The sequence below is a fragment of the Tubulanus polymorphus genome, chromosome 4, assembly GCF_964204645.1.
Source record: "Tubulanus polymorphus chromosome 4, tnTubPoly1.2, whole genome shotgun sequence".
In the NCBI taxonomy this organism is placed as follows: Eukaryota; Metazoa; Nemertea; class Palaeonemertea; order Tubulaniformes; family Tubulanidae; genus Tubulanus; species Tubulanus polymorphus.
Window position 1 is genome coordinate 24,716,865 of NC_134028.1, and position 14,969 is coordinate 24,731,833.

At 38.5% G+C, this 14,969-nt stretch overlaps 1 protein-coding gene across 2 annotated transcripts; it reads right to left on the reverse strand.

The window, feature by feature from the left end:
* Window positions 1-1,903: 1,903 nt before the first annotated feature.
* On the reverse strand, window positions 1,904-14,042 carry LOC141903853 (piwi-like protein 1). 2 transcript variants are annotated; one of them, XM_074792199.1, is made up of 20 exons: window positions 13,928-14,042; window positions 13,500-13,615; window positions 13,040-13,214; window positions 12,518-12,566; window positions 12,159-12,341; window positions 11,498-11,693; window positions 11,158-11,282; window positions 10,826-10,906; window positions 10,608-10,721; window positions 10,067-10,255; window positions 9,331-9,511; window positions 8,829-9,080; window positions 8,648-8,668; window positions 7,803-7,991; window positions 7,248-7,343; window positions 6,791-6,907; window positions 6,353-6,547; window positions 5,832-6,088; window positions 5,215-5,392; window positions 1,904-4,840 (listed from the first exon to the last, which is right to left on the reverse strand). In XM_074792199.1, the coding sequence occupies exons 2-20, from the start codon at window positions 13,605-13,607 to the stop codon at window positions 4,754-4,756; spliced, it is 2,793 nt and encodes a 930-aa protein (XP_074648300.1). In that variant the 5' UTR covers window positions 13,608-13,615; window positions 13,928-14,042; the 3' UTR covers window positions 1,904-4,753. The 2 variants fall into 2 exon arrangements, with proteins under 2 accessions (XP_074648300.1, XP_074648302.1); XM_074792201.1 differs by lacking the exon at window positions 8,648-8,668.
* Between the last annotated feature and the right edge of the window lie 927 nt (window positions 14,043-14,969).

Sequence of the window (14,969 nt, forward strand, 5' to 3'; positions counted from 1 at the left end):
GGGACAACAACTGAATATCCGATATATTTCCAGTTCTGTACCATTTAGATGGATTGGCAAAAAGACTCCTTAAGTCCAGTTGAATGAGAGAGAAAATCCTCCATTTTGTGAAATTTCTTAATTTTTACATTATTGTCACCATGCCTACGAAATGAAGTTATTTTTCTCGTGGGGTCTCAACAATCAGGGTGGCGTAGGCATGGTAACAATGTTCAAATCCAAGAAATTTGACAAAATGGAGGATTTTCTCTCTCATTCAACTGGACTTAAGGAGTCTTTTTGCCAATCCATCTAATTGGTACAGAACTGGAAATATATCGGATATTCAGTTGTTGTCCGCGATTTTTGGCATTCTGTTAAGACATAAATGAGGTATGTACCCCAAAAAGTAAGCAAAATATCCCAGAAAAACAGGTCTCATCAATTAATAAATAGACATTAGTACTTTGTATGTGAAATTGGACCTAGAGAACATCTTTATTCAATTCTTTCGTTTATACCTCGGTGAAACAATGAAAAACAATGGAATTTTATCTAAAAGATGTCTAGATGTGAACACCAATGGTAGTAATCATGATGCGCAATGTGTTTGTGATTTTTTTTCACCGTGCATTATCACTCGGTTTCATCCAGTAACGTTAATATTTATTAGTATCACAAGGTAATGTCGCTCAAAGGGTGTTTAATGTTAACGTAGCCAATAATAGCAATAATGAAATTTCAACACCATAACACTGGTTAACCTTAAACATCTTTCAAGCTGCCCAAAACCCGCTTATCTTATAATGTATAAGTGTAATAGAATTCTTTTCTATGATCTCTAGTATTTTATATCAATTGTAAAGTTTATGTTTGCGTTTATACATTTTGTTTTACCATTACTGTTTAGTTCGTAGGAGACCTTACCCCGCACCGAATTGAAATTGTGTCTAATATACCGAACAACATACTATTTAATATCGTTGTTCATGTCGAATGAAGGTACATATTTTTCTCACTAGGTGAGGTTTTCTAAGAGCGCTTTTGAAATGCATTTGACGACTTTCATTCGTAGATGATCAGTACAATTAAATTGTATCATACAGAATGTATGGAAGACCTAGCTGTTCGGGCTGAAAATCGGACAATATTATTTCGTTACGAATACGAATAAAAAGCTTGTTTTTTCTACTAAAATGGTTTGTCTATTATCTGGTCGAATGCTTCATTCAGGCATTTCTGAGTTTAAGGCGATATTGGTCACAGTTAAATAGGTCACCGTCAAAGCAGCCGCTTTCATTTGACTTGCCTTTTCCAGTCATGTTCGTTGATTTCCCCGACTCGATCTGCTGAGAATGCAATCAGTTAACATGTGTAGTACATAGATGTAAACTGTTTGATTTTTAGCAATCTCCCCATTAAATTTCCCTGATTTTTATTTAGCTTTTTACAAAATAAGAAAATTCCCCAACTTTTCCCTGAATTCCAGCTACTGTAAACAATACACGTGACAACGGTGAATGGACAAGATTCCACAGTATACACTCCGTTTAAGTCAATTGCCTCAGATTATCCTGTGCCGATACATCACACATTTTTGTTCCCAATTCATCATAACGACCCCTCCACGCTCGGACTGCTGCTTAATTTGCATACTGCAGAGAATTTATTGGTCCTGTGAGATCCTTGGTAAGCTCAGAGTCTGCGTTCGAAGGTGATCAACTAGTAGTAGTTCAGCGAACAGTTACAAACAGTGAACCTTAAGATGGCCTTGATCGACTCGACTGTCCAAGACGTGACAGTGTGCGACCAGTCTTAAGTCACGAGTCACGTCTTGGTTGCTGCAACTACGACTTAAGCCAGAAAACTAGAACAGGGTTGCATCGAGATAAAAACACTACTAATAAACAGAACATTCTTGCTATTAAGATATAATCAAGTTTATTGAAGGTAAATCTTACTTTCCTGCGTGCACTGTATATACATAGAAATTCATATTTACAAATGGGCTTCTCCTCTCCGGTCTAGGTGGGTAGCATTAACGTACCCCTAATATTGCATTTAACTAATGGAGTTTAGCAATTGTTCCACATCTCGAGTTCAAAACAATCAAATTAATGAAGATTTCCTGGTTGATAATATGTAGAATAATAAGATTTTAAAATCATTGAATTTTGAGTAGGATTTAACGTTGTATCATACAAATCAAGTATAATATCACAGTTTGCCTATCCTGTAGTTGAATACGTTTGAATATTAACACGTGGTTTTATATTTAGATTTTCAGAGATCAGGGGAAAGTCTGCGAAAAACAGAAAATCACAAAACAAAAAATTTTCAAATGTCAAATTACCTTGATTCATATAAATACATTGATCCGATAAACAAACTGAACTTCTTGTCCATCAAAAAAAAAAAAAAAATTTTAAATCATGAATTTTCAAGTTTTCACGTATCACACTCGTGAAGTTCACACAATCTGGTGAACTCAATGAATTCCAAAAAACGCAAAACTAGCTAGGAAATATTTTTGATTCCCGTAGCCGCAAATAGCTGTATAGAAAGATCGCAAAAACCGTTTCATTTCCTAACGCATCAAGTAAATATCAGCATTTCGTTTCAAATAAATAAATTGATGTAGAACATCCAACTGCCTAAACGCTGTATGATGACACCAGTTAGGACAGTGGGGGATTCTTTCCACCTTTCAACAAATTAACAACATTATCGCCACAAAAACAAAAAGGCAGACGTATCTAATGGAGAGGAGAATTAGTCCCATAATGGGTTAATGGTGGACTAACTGTCTTCAACTCTGGCCGGCATTTTATGCTAAACCAACCATCCATTCATTTTAACTTCTGCATCGAATCTTATTAATTGCAAAAATTGCTTCAAATCTAAAATTCAATTCAAATTCGACTTATTTCGAGGGATCATCAAAAAATACTCGACCAGCCGTATAAGTATAAACAAATACATTGTTTCGTTACGTTTTTCTAAGTTCAGTCCACCCAATCACTGACGATTACGCGAAGCCGTCTGCTCTGCAGTGACCTTCACCCGGCAGACGACGCCCGTAAGGTCATGTTGTGATTTAACCCAATCACAACAAGTAACAACTAAGCTTCAGTTTATATCAACTATATATACACATACAAAATACATGTACATTAGATATGTGTACATGTATTTTAGAGCCTGATTCATGAAGTACATACTTAAAGCTAAATTCTTCCCTTCAGCACAGAGCCTATATAAAGCTAGGTTTAACTCCAGTCAATTCATATGCAGTAGACTCCAGATATTTTGTGGGTTATCAATAGATTCATCTCTAGATTAATCAATAAATTGCGTGCTGCTCAAATGGCCATTTTTTTAACACCTTCGTCAAATGATTACTCCAAGTTAAAACAAAGAATATGAAATACCAAAATACGCGGGATTAGTGATATTTGTTTGAGTTAGGCGATTATTCGAGTTCGACTATCAATAGAATTCAATTCACATTCTGGTTCTATAATTTGAGTTCTAGTTAACGGATAATTAAGACTTGAAAACATTTGAGTTATGAGGAGTGTCTACTATATATCTCATTCAGGGTTTATTATACGGCACTAGTCATACAAATTCACTGTTATTCCGTCAGTGAATAAGGTTTTCAATTCACCGATCTCTCTAATCCATGTAGGCCTAATAAACCCAGTTATAGTTCTAAACTTTTACCTTTTCAGTACTAATAAGGCATAGAATAAAAAGATTTTTTTTGTATTTGAAAATGCTGACCGTAGTCACACTATATCAGCCTATGTACTTCATGAAAAGCCCTTATGTTCATCTTCTTTATAAAGACATATCATCCTTAATCTATGACATTAAAATGTCTGAAAGTTAACAAAATAACATGTCGACTTCAATGAAAACAAATGCCGACATTCATCTAAAATGAATTCGGCAATTCATTTAAAACGGAGCCGTATCGTGCTCCTACCAGTTATCTTAATTCAAACATGCCGTATCGTGTCATATTTTTAAAACATCATATTAAAAATTACAGTTACAACTAAATACCAGCGATATAATATCTAGCTTTCAACAGAATTGCATAGAAAAACCTCAACTGAGTTGCACAGAAACAACATTAACCACCATATCTTCTACAGAACTAAGATCTGCTGATTTCGTGAAGTTACAGCGACTAAAACTCAAACACTTTCTAAGGGCGAACTCTTTTATCAAATCGGAGAATCCGTTTGCCTCCAACTTTTTAGAGTCTCCGAAACCTCCGGTGATTCGGATTTTGTGTGCAGCTAACCGGAGATTTCGGGCTGAGACTTCTGAGGTCATAAAAGAGTACGCCCTAAGAATGTCGAGATATCTCCATCAAAACCAAAAAGTTTATCTTAATTTCAGTTGCGAAGAATCCAGTCATAGACCGACAACTTCTCAGTCATTGATAAAAATAAATTCATAGCCGTACGCGGACGCTTAACTCAAGCCTATCCTCGACTATCTTCTTTTATTTACACTATTAAAAAACAAAATTAAGTCAGCTAAAAGAAATATATACGCGATATAAAAGACGGTTTCATTTAATAATACTTTTGACAGCAGTAGTATTCCACACCACGCGAGAGGTATGGTTGAATCGCGTACTTCGATAATCATCGTAGCGTCCAGAAGAGTACCGGTAATAAGATAGCGAATGTCACTAGTATTTCGGGTGTTAAATGCATGCGGCACGTACATAACAGACACAGCTGATGATGTACGTTTATAAGAAGAACAGCCGGTTGGACAGCTCCTCTGCGTGCTCCTTGTGAGTGTTCTGCCCAACGAGATACGCCAGTTTATGAGCATACTGCAAAAGGAATATAACAAAGTTTCGTCAGACAGAATTCATAACGTGTTAGCATGTATTTCTTCATCCTCAACTCAAACAATATTCAGCTCTGTTGTTTAACTGTATTCTATTAAAGGATCATTGTACAATACGGATGTTCAAGAAAAGATGATTAGCCATTCAAACGTGTTCAAATTAACAAAGTTTTACAACTGAGAAGAACTACAGAAAATGATTAATACCATCTACGTAGTGCGTATATAAGAACCTCAACCACAGTTTATAAATGCCCTGATTATGTTGCAAATATGGCTTTGGTACCGTCACGTGCTAGGCCTCTATGAATGCTTACTCAATTCAAAATGCAGCTGTAGCCAGCTGTATATACGTACCTGGCAGGGAGCAGGTACTCGCACTGTACCCGGCCAATTGTAATACAAGTGCGTCAGTTTATAAGTGAGTTTCTGTATGTGATCGGTCAACATTCCCGAATTATCATAGATGACGATGTAATGAGTTGGCGACACGGTGCCCTGTCTGACGTGTTGAGATACGAGGAAGAAATCATACCTGAAATACAACAAATAATGAATTAATCGTTTAACGTTTCTGCAACAGAAAATTCCCCGACTTCCGAGGTACAGGATCCCTACACATCAGTCATTCCAGAAGACTTTTCAAGGAGTTTTCACCGTATAAATTTAAATTTCGAGGAAGTGTCTGCATCACATTCATATCTCAATTACTGTAGACTCCTCTTAAATCGGCACTGTTTATCTTGGATGTTATGTGTGAAGCATATGACTACTAAGGGATTTTTCAAGGACTTTTGGGCATTTTGCTTAAATTCAAAGATATTCAAGGACCTTGAAAAACATTTTTGGTTTTAGAAGGAGTTTTTGAGGAATTTAAGGAGTCGTAGGGACCCTGAAGTAAGTGGCTGCCCGGTGGAGACAGTGACCGCCCGGTGGAGACAGTGGCTGCCCGGTGGCTATCTGGCTAAACTTACATCTGTCTGCGAGTGATGACATCATCAGCGATCGTACCCGGCGGAGGATTATCTAATTTACGATTGATTTCGGCGAATAATCTCGTGTTGATTCGTTTCGAAACGACGACGAATCCCATTTTCGGACGATAGTTGTCGCCGAACGACGCGAAACTCTCCTCTAACTGACGAGCTTCGTAATCGGCGGTCATCTTCAATCTGCCGTCTCCGACACCGTCGCGGTAGATCATGATTCTGCTCGGTAACTCGCCGTGGATCTATAATACAGAAAATATGTTCGAGTTGAAATCGTGAGGTTTATCACACATGGGTCATCTATGAATATTCCCCGATAGAAATATAGCCTTCGCATTTCTGGTTACTGGGAGAACTAATATCACAGGCATCAACGAAGCTGATGCTGTAGACGCTGAATCATTAACGAGTCATGCAATAAAGTTACCGATTTAAGACTAATCAGTGATGTTGGTCTTGGGAAAAAGTGTTCACTCACGTGATTATCATAGAGAAGGTGAACTTACGGAGTGATACTTGCGAAGACTAGCCACCATACATAGTTTCAGTTTGTCTCCTAACTCTTGCCCGGGAAGCTGTTGAGATACTTTACTGTACCAGGACGTGAACGACTGGTTCATCGACGCGACGAATCCTAACCACGAACTGTGTTGACCAGATTTATCGTGATACACATCGATTCCTATTATCATCATGTTTTTCTATCGAATAAAAGGAATATCGAATTTAAAACGGGTTTTGAGTCGGGTCTACGAAGTGAATTGTAGCGCTGAATTAAGTAAACGGTACTGAACTCGGTAGTGTTGGGTCTGCTGCAAATATTTCACACCGAGCTGAGAATTAGGGAACTTGGAAGCATATATTTGACTAAATATTTTAGCAGAACCGAGGCCGGAGGAGCCATTTACTCGGAGCAATATTGGACAGTATATATTAGTACTTACAACAGGAATATTGACAGCCCACAATTCACCACCTAGTTTGCAGTTAATCTGCAAAGCAATCTTTTGAACGACCGATCCCAGTTTTCTTTCGTCACCAATCGTTTTGCTGATGATAACCTAATAATTCAATCAAAATACAAAATGAGTATCTTTCAGTCATATTGGTGGCAAAAAGATCCATTCATAGGGTTCTCTATTCAGCGTTCTTACAAATTAGAGAATCCAAAAATCCCCTGAATAAATCATTAAGATATCCTCAGCGGGGGCTGTTTCTTACTCAAGAGTCCTCGTCCCACTCGTTACCAGTGAGAACAACAACACACCAAAAATATCAATCACAAACTTCTGCCTTATTTTCAAGAAGAGTCGGAATTCCCTAGTTTTCCCTGCAGGGAAAATTAAGCGTGGAATTCCGTGATGTGTAAGAACCCTGTGTGATTGCCGATGACAAACATACCTGCGAAGCTATCGGACATTCGACTGTTGCTAGTTTCTTAACAGCGTTGTAGCGGTCGTCTCTGTTGGTCGGGAATATGGTCACTATACACTGCACCTAAATCATGATTTTAAACACATTTCTGAATTGGTCTTAATTCTGAAATCTTTACAATACAGGTAACACCTATATCAACTCAAGACATGGGTAACTCAAGACTTTTGACTAACTTGGGCATCATTTTCTGACTTCCTCAAAGTATTTTCTGATTCTTAACTCGGAATTTCGCTTAACTACATATGAACAATTTTTCCCGTCCCTTATTGCCTGAGTAAGACGAATACTACTTTATTGAACATATCTAAGAGTCCCAAGTATATTGTAGTACAAGCAATTATCAAAGGTTAATAATGAATATCAATAAACATTACAGTACATAGAATCTTTTTAACCATCACCCAGAGATAAATAATTTGAAAAAAAATATTTCTTTTCAAATAAATCTTGACGATGGCCGTGGAAATATTCCCCCCCTGAAATTTCAGAATACATAATGAATAGTTATCGTTCTCTTACCCGTGGGTTGATTTGTTCGCGCATTTTTCGTATATACGACTCAGTTTTATCGTCGGGCAGTTCAATCATCATCGGGTTTTTGACGCGAATTCCCATACGCGGAGCCTGCTTCATGTACATCTGTACGAAATTGTTCGCCCTCTGGTTGTCACGACGATAGTAAATAATAATCCAGTTCTCCAAGTGCACCTAGAAATTATACGACAAAATTACATCATTTTAGGCGTGCATACTTTCCAAACTACGTCACGAAAAGATGATTCGATATAACTTTTTTACAGCGGAGGTGGAAATATATTGGCCTGAAAAATTATCCGAAATATTGTAAGCGAAAAATAACACCCGAAAATTTACAATCTTGTGAATGAAACTTCCTGAAAACCTGTCACGAAAATTGCTGATAAGATATTAGAAAATAAATTGCATGCGCAGAAAAATCAATGTATATCGTTCAACATCAAGAGCAAAGTTTCACAACGAGGATCTCATAACATTGATACCGAATTCATGAAGAAATTAAACAGATGTTCTAAGAAACCTCCTTGTGAAACTGATCCAGCGAATAAATTTGTTCCAAGGTGACAAAAGGAGGACATGGAAAACTGCAAGCTTAGCCTTGAACAAAGGTACGTTAAAAACTTCAATAGTAGAAAGAAGACAAATTAAATTTTCTATGAGGAATTAATTGGAGGACGCAACAAATTATGTACAACAACAAAAAAATTTTCTTTTTCAGTTTTCCTAATGCGCTTATCATTATCATCATCATCATCATTATTTTTATTATTATAATTTAAGAAGCACACAGTCACTACAAGGAGGTGGCAAAAAACATTGAACCATACCACTGTCTTCAGAATTATGCTCTAAAACGAAAACAAGATGACATAGACAAGCCGGCAGCAGCTGATAAAATCCTTATAGAATCCAGGGCCTAATAAATATGTTCCCATAGCTCATCTTAGACACCTAAATATATCTGAATTCATTGAACACCTTTTTTTTAAATAGGAGAAAATAACTCACCGGAGTAATGACTTTATGAGATAAACTTCGACCCCAATCAGCTTGCGGACCGGCGGATACGCTTGTGTTTCCGAATAGAATATCTTCGGGATTTAAAAGTCTACCCGGCACGGTTACTGTTTCTGTCGACAGTTCTAAACCCCAATCCGTTAACATCTTCGACGCTTCCGGCGTACTCGACACGTTATCGATGAATTTCTTCAACGCGAATTCCCTGCGTTCAGGCGTTACTCTCGTGTGAGTCGCGATATCCTATAACAGACAAATTATTCATCATCGGAGGAGAAATTATTTCTGGTGGACATTCTTATTCGATTCGCTTTTTCCGAACTATTCCCAGACATACACATTGTTTACCCTGACTTGACCTGGTTACAATCCAATCAATTATCGCAGTAAAATATGTAAAACATAGATAGAAACTGTTTCATTTTACGCGCGATCTAGTGATCTTCACTAATTTCCCTTATTTCGAAGAAGACATTACTAACAATGCTCATACCTTCATAATTCTGAAGTCTTTCCTCATCTCATCGGTGAGACCGGTCGAGTAAGAGAACTCTGGTATCAGACAGATTTGCTCTAATCGTTTCACCGTGCCGTGACTGTTATCTTTAGGCTGTTTCGGGATGTGTATCAGAAGCGGTTGACGCATGTCGGTAATTTGTTTGTTGTAGTTTTTCCTAGGAATGAAATACGCGACAAATCAAAACGACTATGATCACCGAGAACCCTCGACCCACTTCCATAGAGACTATAACTGTAACGCCGGGATGGGGAAAACATTTTTTCCTTACCACGTTAGGCTTACGCTAACACGCCCTATCAGGACAATTCCCCCTGGACAATTGCCCCCCCCCCCCACCTGAAGTAAATCCTTTTAAAACTGGATTAATACCACCTAAATACATATATCAATAAATTTATCTGAATTAGTTTTAGTGTAACTTTAGCAGATCTAAAATCCATTCTCAAGTAATTATAATGCACTTACCAAATCAAAGGAAACTTAGTTAGTCCACTTATAAGTGACTAATTCATTGGAATGAGTTTTAGTGTTTAACAAAGTATTTAGCTAAAGTTAGTTAGCTAGTCTAAATTTAGTTAGTTCTAAGTTAGTTAAGTCTAATTCAAGTTAGTATCTGTGCTACTTTAGGGTTAAAATTTACTTCAGGGGGGGGGGGGGGGGCAATTGTCCGGGGGGAATTGTCCTAGAAGCCCAACACGCCGCTACTTACTTGTAATAATCACAGTACGAGATTTCGCCGCTCTTCGTTGAGAACGTCGATGCCGGAGACAGGTCCCACGCGATGTCGTGCACCATATACGTCTTATTATTGTAGCGCGTCAACACAGTCGAACCGACGATAGCTTTCATTACCTCGTCCCGGAAACTGTTACCGCGACTTTTGTTGGCGATATCAGCGCTAGTGAGTGCGAAAAAGAGATATCAACCACACTGTTTATCATTGTACAAATATGAAGACAGTCGCGAGAGCTGAGAGGCAGAAACAGAAACGAGAGGTGACAGGCAGATTTGGGGGAGGAATGAGACATATTTGGGGGAGGAATGAGACAGATGTGGAGGAGGAATGAGGCAGATGCAGAGAAAAAGAAAGGTAATAGGCAAATGTGGACAGAGTTGAAAGACATATGTGGGAAAGGAGAAATGACAGAGGATGGAGAGGAGAGGCAGATGAGATGTGCGGAGGAAACTGGTTAAAGAGAGAGAGGGAGGGAAAGGAGCAGAGAAGATAAAGTGTTTGGGTGTAAACTTACATGACGTCCAGCACAGTCGTCGTGCGTAATACTCTATGATGTACATCTGCCAGCAGCATTAACCCACCTTCATGTTCTTTAATCGCGGTTATGTATCCTGGCCATATTTCCAGCCTAAAATCGAAACATCGAACAATGATCTCATTTAATCTCTGTTAAAACTCGTATTTCGAGCCAATATCGATATTTTTAATCGATCGATCGTGTTGGGTACTTACTTATGCTGCGGCACGGATTGTGGACGTTTCGGATCGTAATGATGTCGTCCGACCTGATACAAACTCAACGTAGACATCATTCTAGATGACAAACAACATTCATTGAAATATCACTTACTAATAATAGAGAAATACACATCGACTACTGACTGGGATGCAGTCACACGGTCATGGCTCAAGATACAAGACCAGTCAAACCGCATCCTCGATCTAACAACTTTAACCAAATTCGGACTTCCACAGTTCTTGGTTTAGTTAGTGAACTTACAATTAATCAACTTAACAGTTAAGTCGTACTCAGAATGGTAGAACTGAGTCCAGTTTTCCCTTACCTCTTAAAGATCGTGTTGTAAACCGGCATACACAGTTCACTGGCAGGAGGTATGATTTTAACTAGTTTCACTAATACTTTGATATTCACATTGTCGGTCGGACGAACTGAATGTAATACAGTTTCCTGAAATCAGTAATCCACACAATCTTAAATATAGACAGCGCATCCATGAAAACAGCCGCACTACAGATCAGTCATTACTTCTACTAGATATAAGGAGATTTCGAAGGGAAAATTTCAAGCAAGTGTCTGAATCACTTTCATATCCCAATTACAGTAGACTCTTCCTAAATTTGAGTATAAGGAGATGTATGGACCCTACACGGCCTTTTACTTACGATGTGTGGCAGTTTTTTCGGCAAATATAAAATGTTTCCGTCGAACGCTCGCACCTCGCCGATGACGTCAGTGTGGGTATATAGCAGACGGAATCTCATTCCTTTACTGTCGATTTGAGGAGTGAAATAAATCTGATACTGATAAATAGCCGGGTTTAGACTCTTCAGACGAATGTGATTCGCGCGCAACGGAATCCTGAAAATACAAACAATACGGAATCATAAATCCCCGTCTGAGAGTTATGAGAAGAATATCGCATATAGACTTATGCCGATTCTTAGCCCATTTCCTATCAAGTATCATAAGCTACGATTACGCAAGCATTTTTGTGGCCCACGCCAGATTAGGCCCGGAACAACCTTTCGCACAGGTGCCAAACAAGCCTGTTAGGCCCAATTTCGCACAGATCAAATTATTGCTTATGAATGCTTACTGTTTCTGAGTGAATTCACTCGTTTTGTCACAGCTTATATTTAATTAGCATCCATCGAGTGAGTGGTTTTCCTGTGAATGCACTCTCTAATTAGGTACGGGCCAAATCAAACTCGGGTCTAATTCCTGCAAAATTGCCTCCGTCTTATGGCAGCTTTATACAACCAGACAAGTGGTAGCCGACTTATGATCCCCTGGTGCCCGTACCGAGTATCACCCCTTACTTACTGTTTTCCGCTTGTTCCCACACAATGCATCACATTTTCTTCCTGGACCATCAATTTACTGAAATCATCCGATAAACTTCCCGGAGACGTCGACCCTGAAGGTTGAACGGCGGCTACCGGTCGAGGAGTGACGACTCCCGACGATGACTCCGGAGTCGTCGTCTGAGGCGACAACATCGACGCGCTGTAACAACAAATTCTCGTTGTCATCACAAAAATAAACTAGAAAGCAATTTTTGAGATCATATATTTATACGTATTATCATATAACTTTCCTACATCGGAACGCAGGGAAAATGAGTATACGCACTAAAAGTGATACAATAAAACTGTTTTGGGTGAGAAAGCGTTAATACATACTGAAATAGTAGACCTCTTCCTCTGCCTAACGGTGCTGCACGTCCAATACCTGAAATTCAGATATGTCTTCTGATTAGCAATAGTGATATCAAACCTAGACAGGGTCCCTACAGATATCAGCAATTCCTGGATATGAGGAGAAAATTTCGAGGAAGCCCTTCTGCGACACTTTTATAATCCAATCGGTACTGCGCCACGTTCATAAACTAGCCTATACTAATTACTGCAGTTACAAATTGCTACTATTTATCCTAAACTCAATTTCTCATCTGGTAACTGCCTTATTGGGTAAAAACAAATCCTGGTCCCACCTGTTTTAGTTTACACTATACAACTACAATCTAGACAGAGTTTCAAAGTAGGATTCAGGTATGTTGCTCACATTTAAGGAGATTTAAGCACCTTAAAAAGTTTTTTTAAAAGGAATCAAGGAGTCGTAGGGACCCTGCTATACTATGAGGCTTAGTTTAGACATAAGTTTATCAGCATTTAAGATGGCTACACCGTCCATCAAAAACGTACCTGATTGAGCAATATCTCTAGGTGCTGCAGGGGCAGCGGGTACTGAAGCCACAGCAGCAACAGGTGCGACGGACGTTTGCTTCAGAGCTTGTAGCAAGCTCTGGTTGTAGGCGCCACGACCCAGTCCTCTTCCTAACCCTAAAGTTGGCGTCGGCGCGGCACTCGGCGGAGGTGACTGAAAAAATAAAACCGATTACATGCTTGACTTGATTTGATCACAGTTATGGTGGCTGTGACAAAGATAGCACTTTTTATACAATACCTGATTTATGTATAAAAAGTGCTATTTTTCCAGTTTCTTTTCCAAAAAGGTAGCATTAAGTGGCACTTATTAGACTTGCTACGAACCATAGAGGGGGATTGAGTGAAGAGAGAGGGGGAGACAGGAGTAAAGTTACAGTGAGAGGTGTGGAGAGATACGAGTGAGAGAAGGGAGGGAGGGAATTGAAGTGAGACTGACCTGTTTTTCCGGGGGAGAATCAGATTCACCCGGACGTCTCTGGGGCTGCTGAAAGGCCGCCAGTAAAGCAGCCCCTCGCCCGCCTCGCCCATATCCAGGGCCTGACATGGTCTTAACTGAAACGAAAAGAGGGATGCCTATCTATATACCTGCATAAATTATTGCAGGACAAGTGCCAATAACATCATAACGCTTGTTAACTAATATATCACTTTACAGGGTCCAAAATGGACCCAGGAAAAGAAATTCAAATTGTTTATTTCTTTCTTTTGAAAAAGGTCACATACGGTAGATACTGAAAGTAACTGCAGCAATAAAAACAAAATGGCGCCGAGTCGTGGTGGTTCTGGTGAATCAGCTCAGATACTAACACTTCGTATTTATTGAACACAAACGATATTCTTATCAAAATGATGCATAATACTGACCTTAAAATACTGAATTCGCTAAATAACACCTCCAAACGATAAACAGTGTTAAAATGTGGATAACGTATCGTGATTTATCAACTGCTTTTCTATAAATTCTACTCCATTCCTTCACCTCATCGACTAGAGCTTAAAACCTCGCGTGCCACGGAACAGTTACAGGTGGCGCTATCAGCTGGTCCTGCACTATCATATATAAAGAAAACCTTTGATGACTGTGGTTAAGCCTGCATTTGGACGCAGCAATTCATGACTAACAGTAACTCTTTTTCAAAACGAATGAAACAGATACTCCGTGACCAGCACCTTCAAGAAACTGTATCTGCCATAAATACTAATCCGATATACACTAACTTTAGGCAATATAAAAATGATATTAGGTTAGAGAGGTATATAATAGAACTTGGTGATGACTTAGGAAATAGTTTATTTGAATTTAGGGTCGGGTCCTATATTTTACCCGTGAACAAATTTTCAAACCTTCATTTAGACAGAGCCGATAGAATATGCCCCACTTGTAATACTTTAGGTGACGAATCCCATTTTCTGTTTGACTGTACCTTACTTAACGAACAACGCAAAAACTTTTTGAATTTGAATACCTTTAATACCCTTGATATTCTGAAAAACCCAACGGTCAACTTAGCTAAATTCATTAAGACCGGCTTAGATGTATATAGATCCCTCCAATAGTATATATAGTATTGTATATAGTTGATGTTATATAATAGTATATATAGTATTGTAAATAGTTGATGTATATATATATTGTTACGTTTTCATTCTCTAAATTTTAATCACTTCAGTGTTTTTTGTAAATATTTGTATATACATGTGTAATAGTTTTTCTCCATATACCATGGAAATGGTTGGAGTAAATAAATCGTAATCGTAATAAATCGTAATCGCACTTTTCATTATTTCAATATGTTTATAATAACTTCACCTGTACCACCATACTACGTTTTTCGTAAAAAATTGGAGAGCTTTGTCGTCAGGCATTTTCACCGAACGCATTTTCGATTATCGATATCATAAGCCG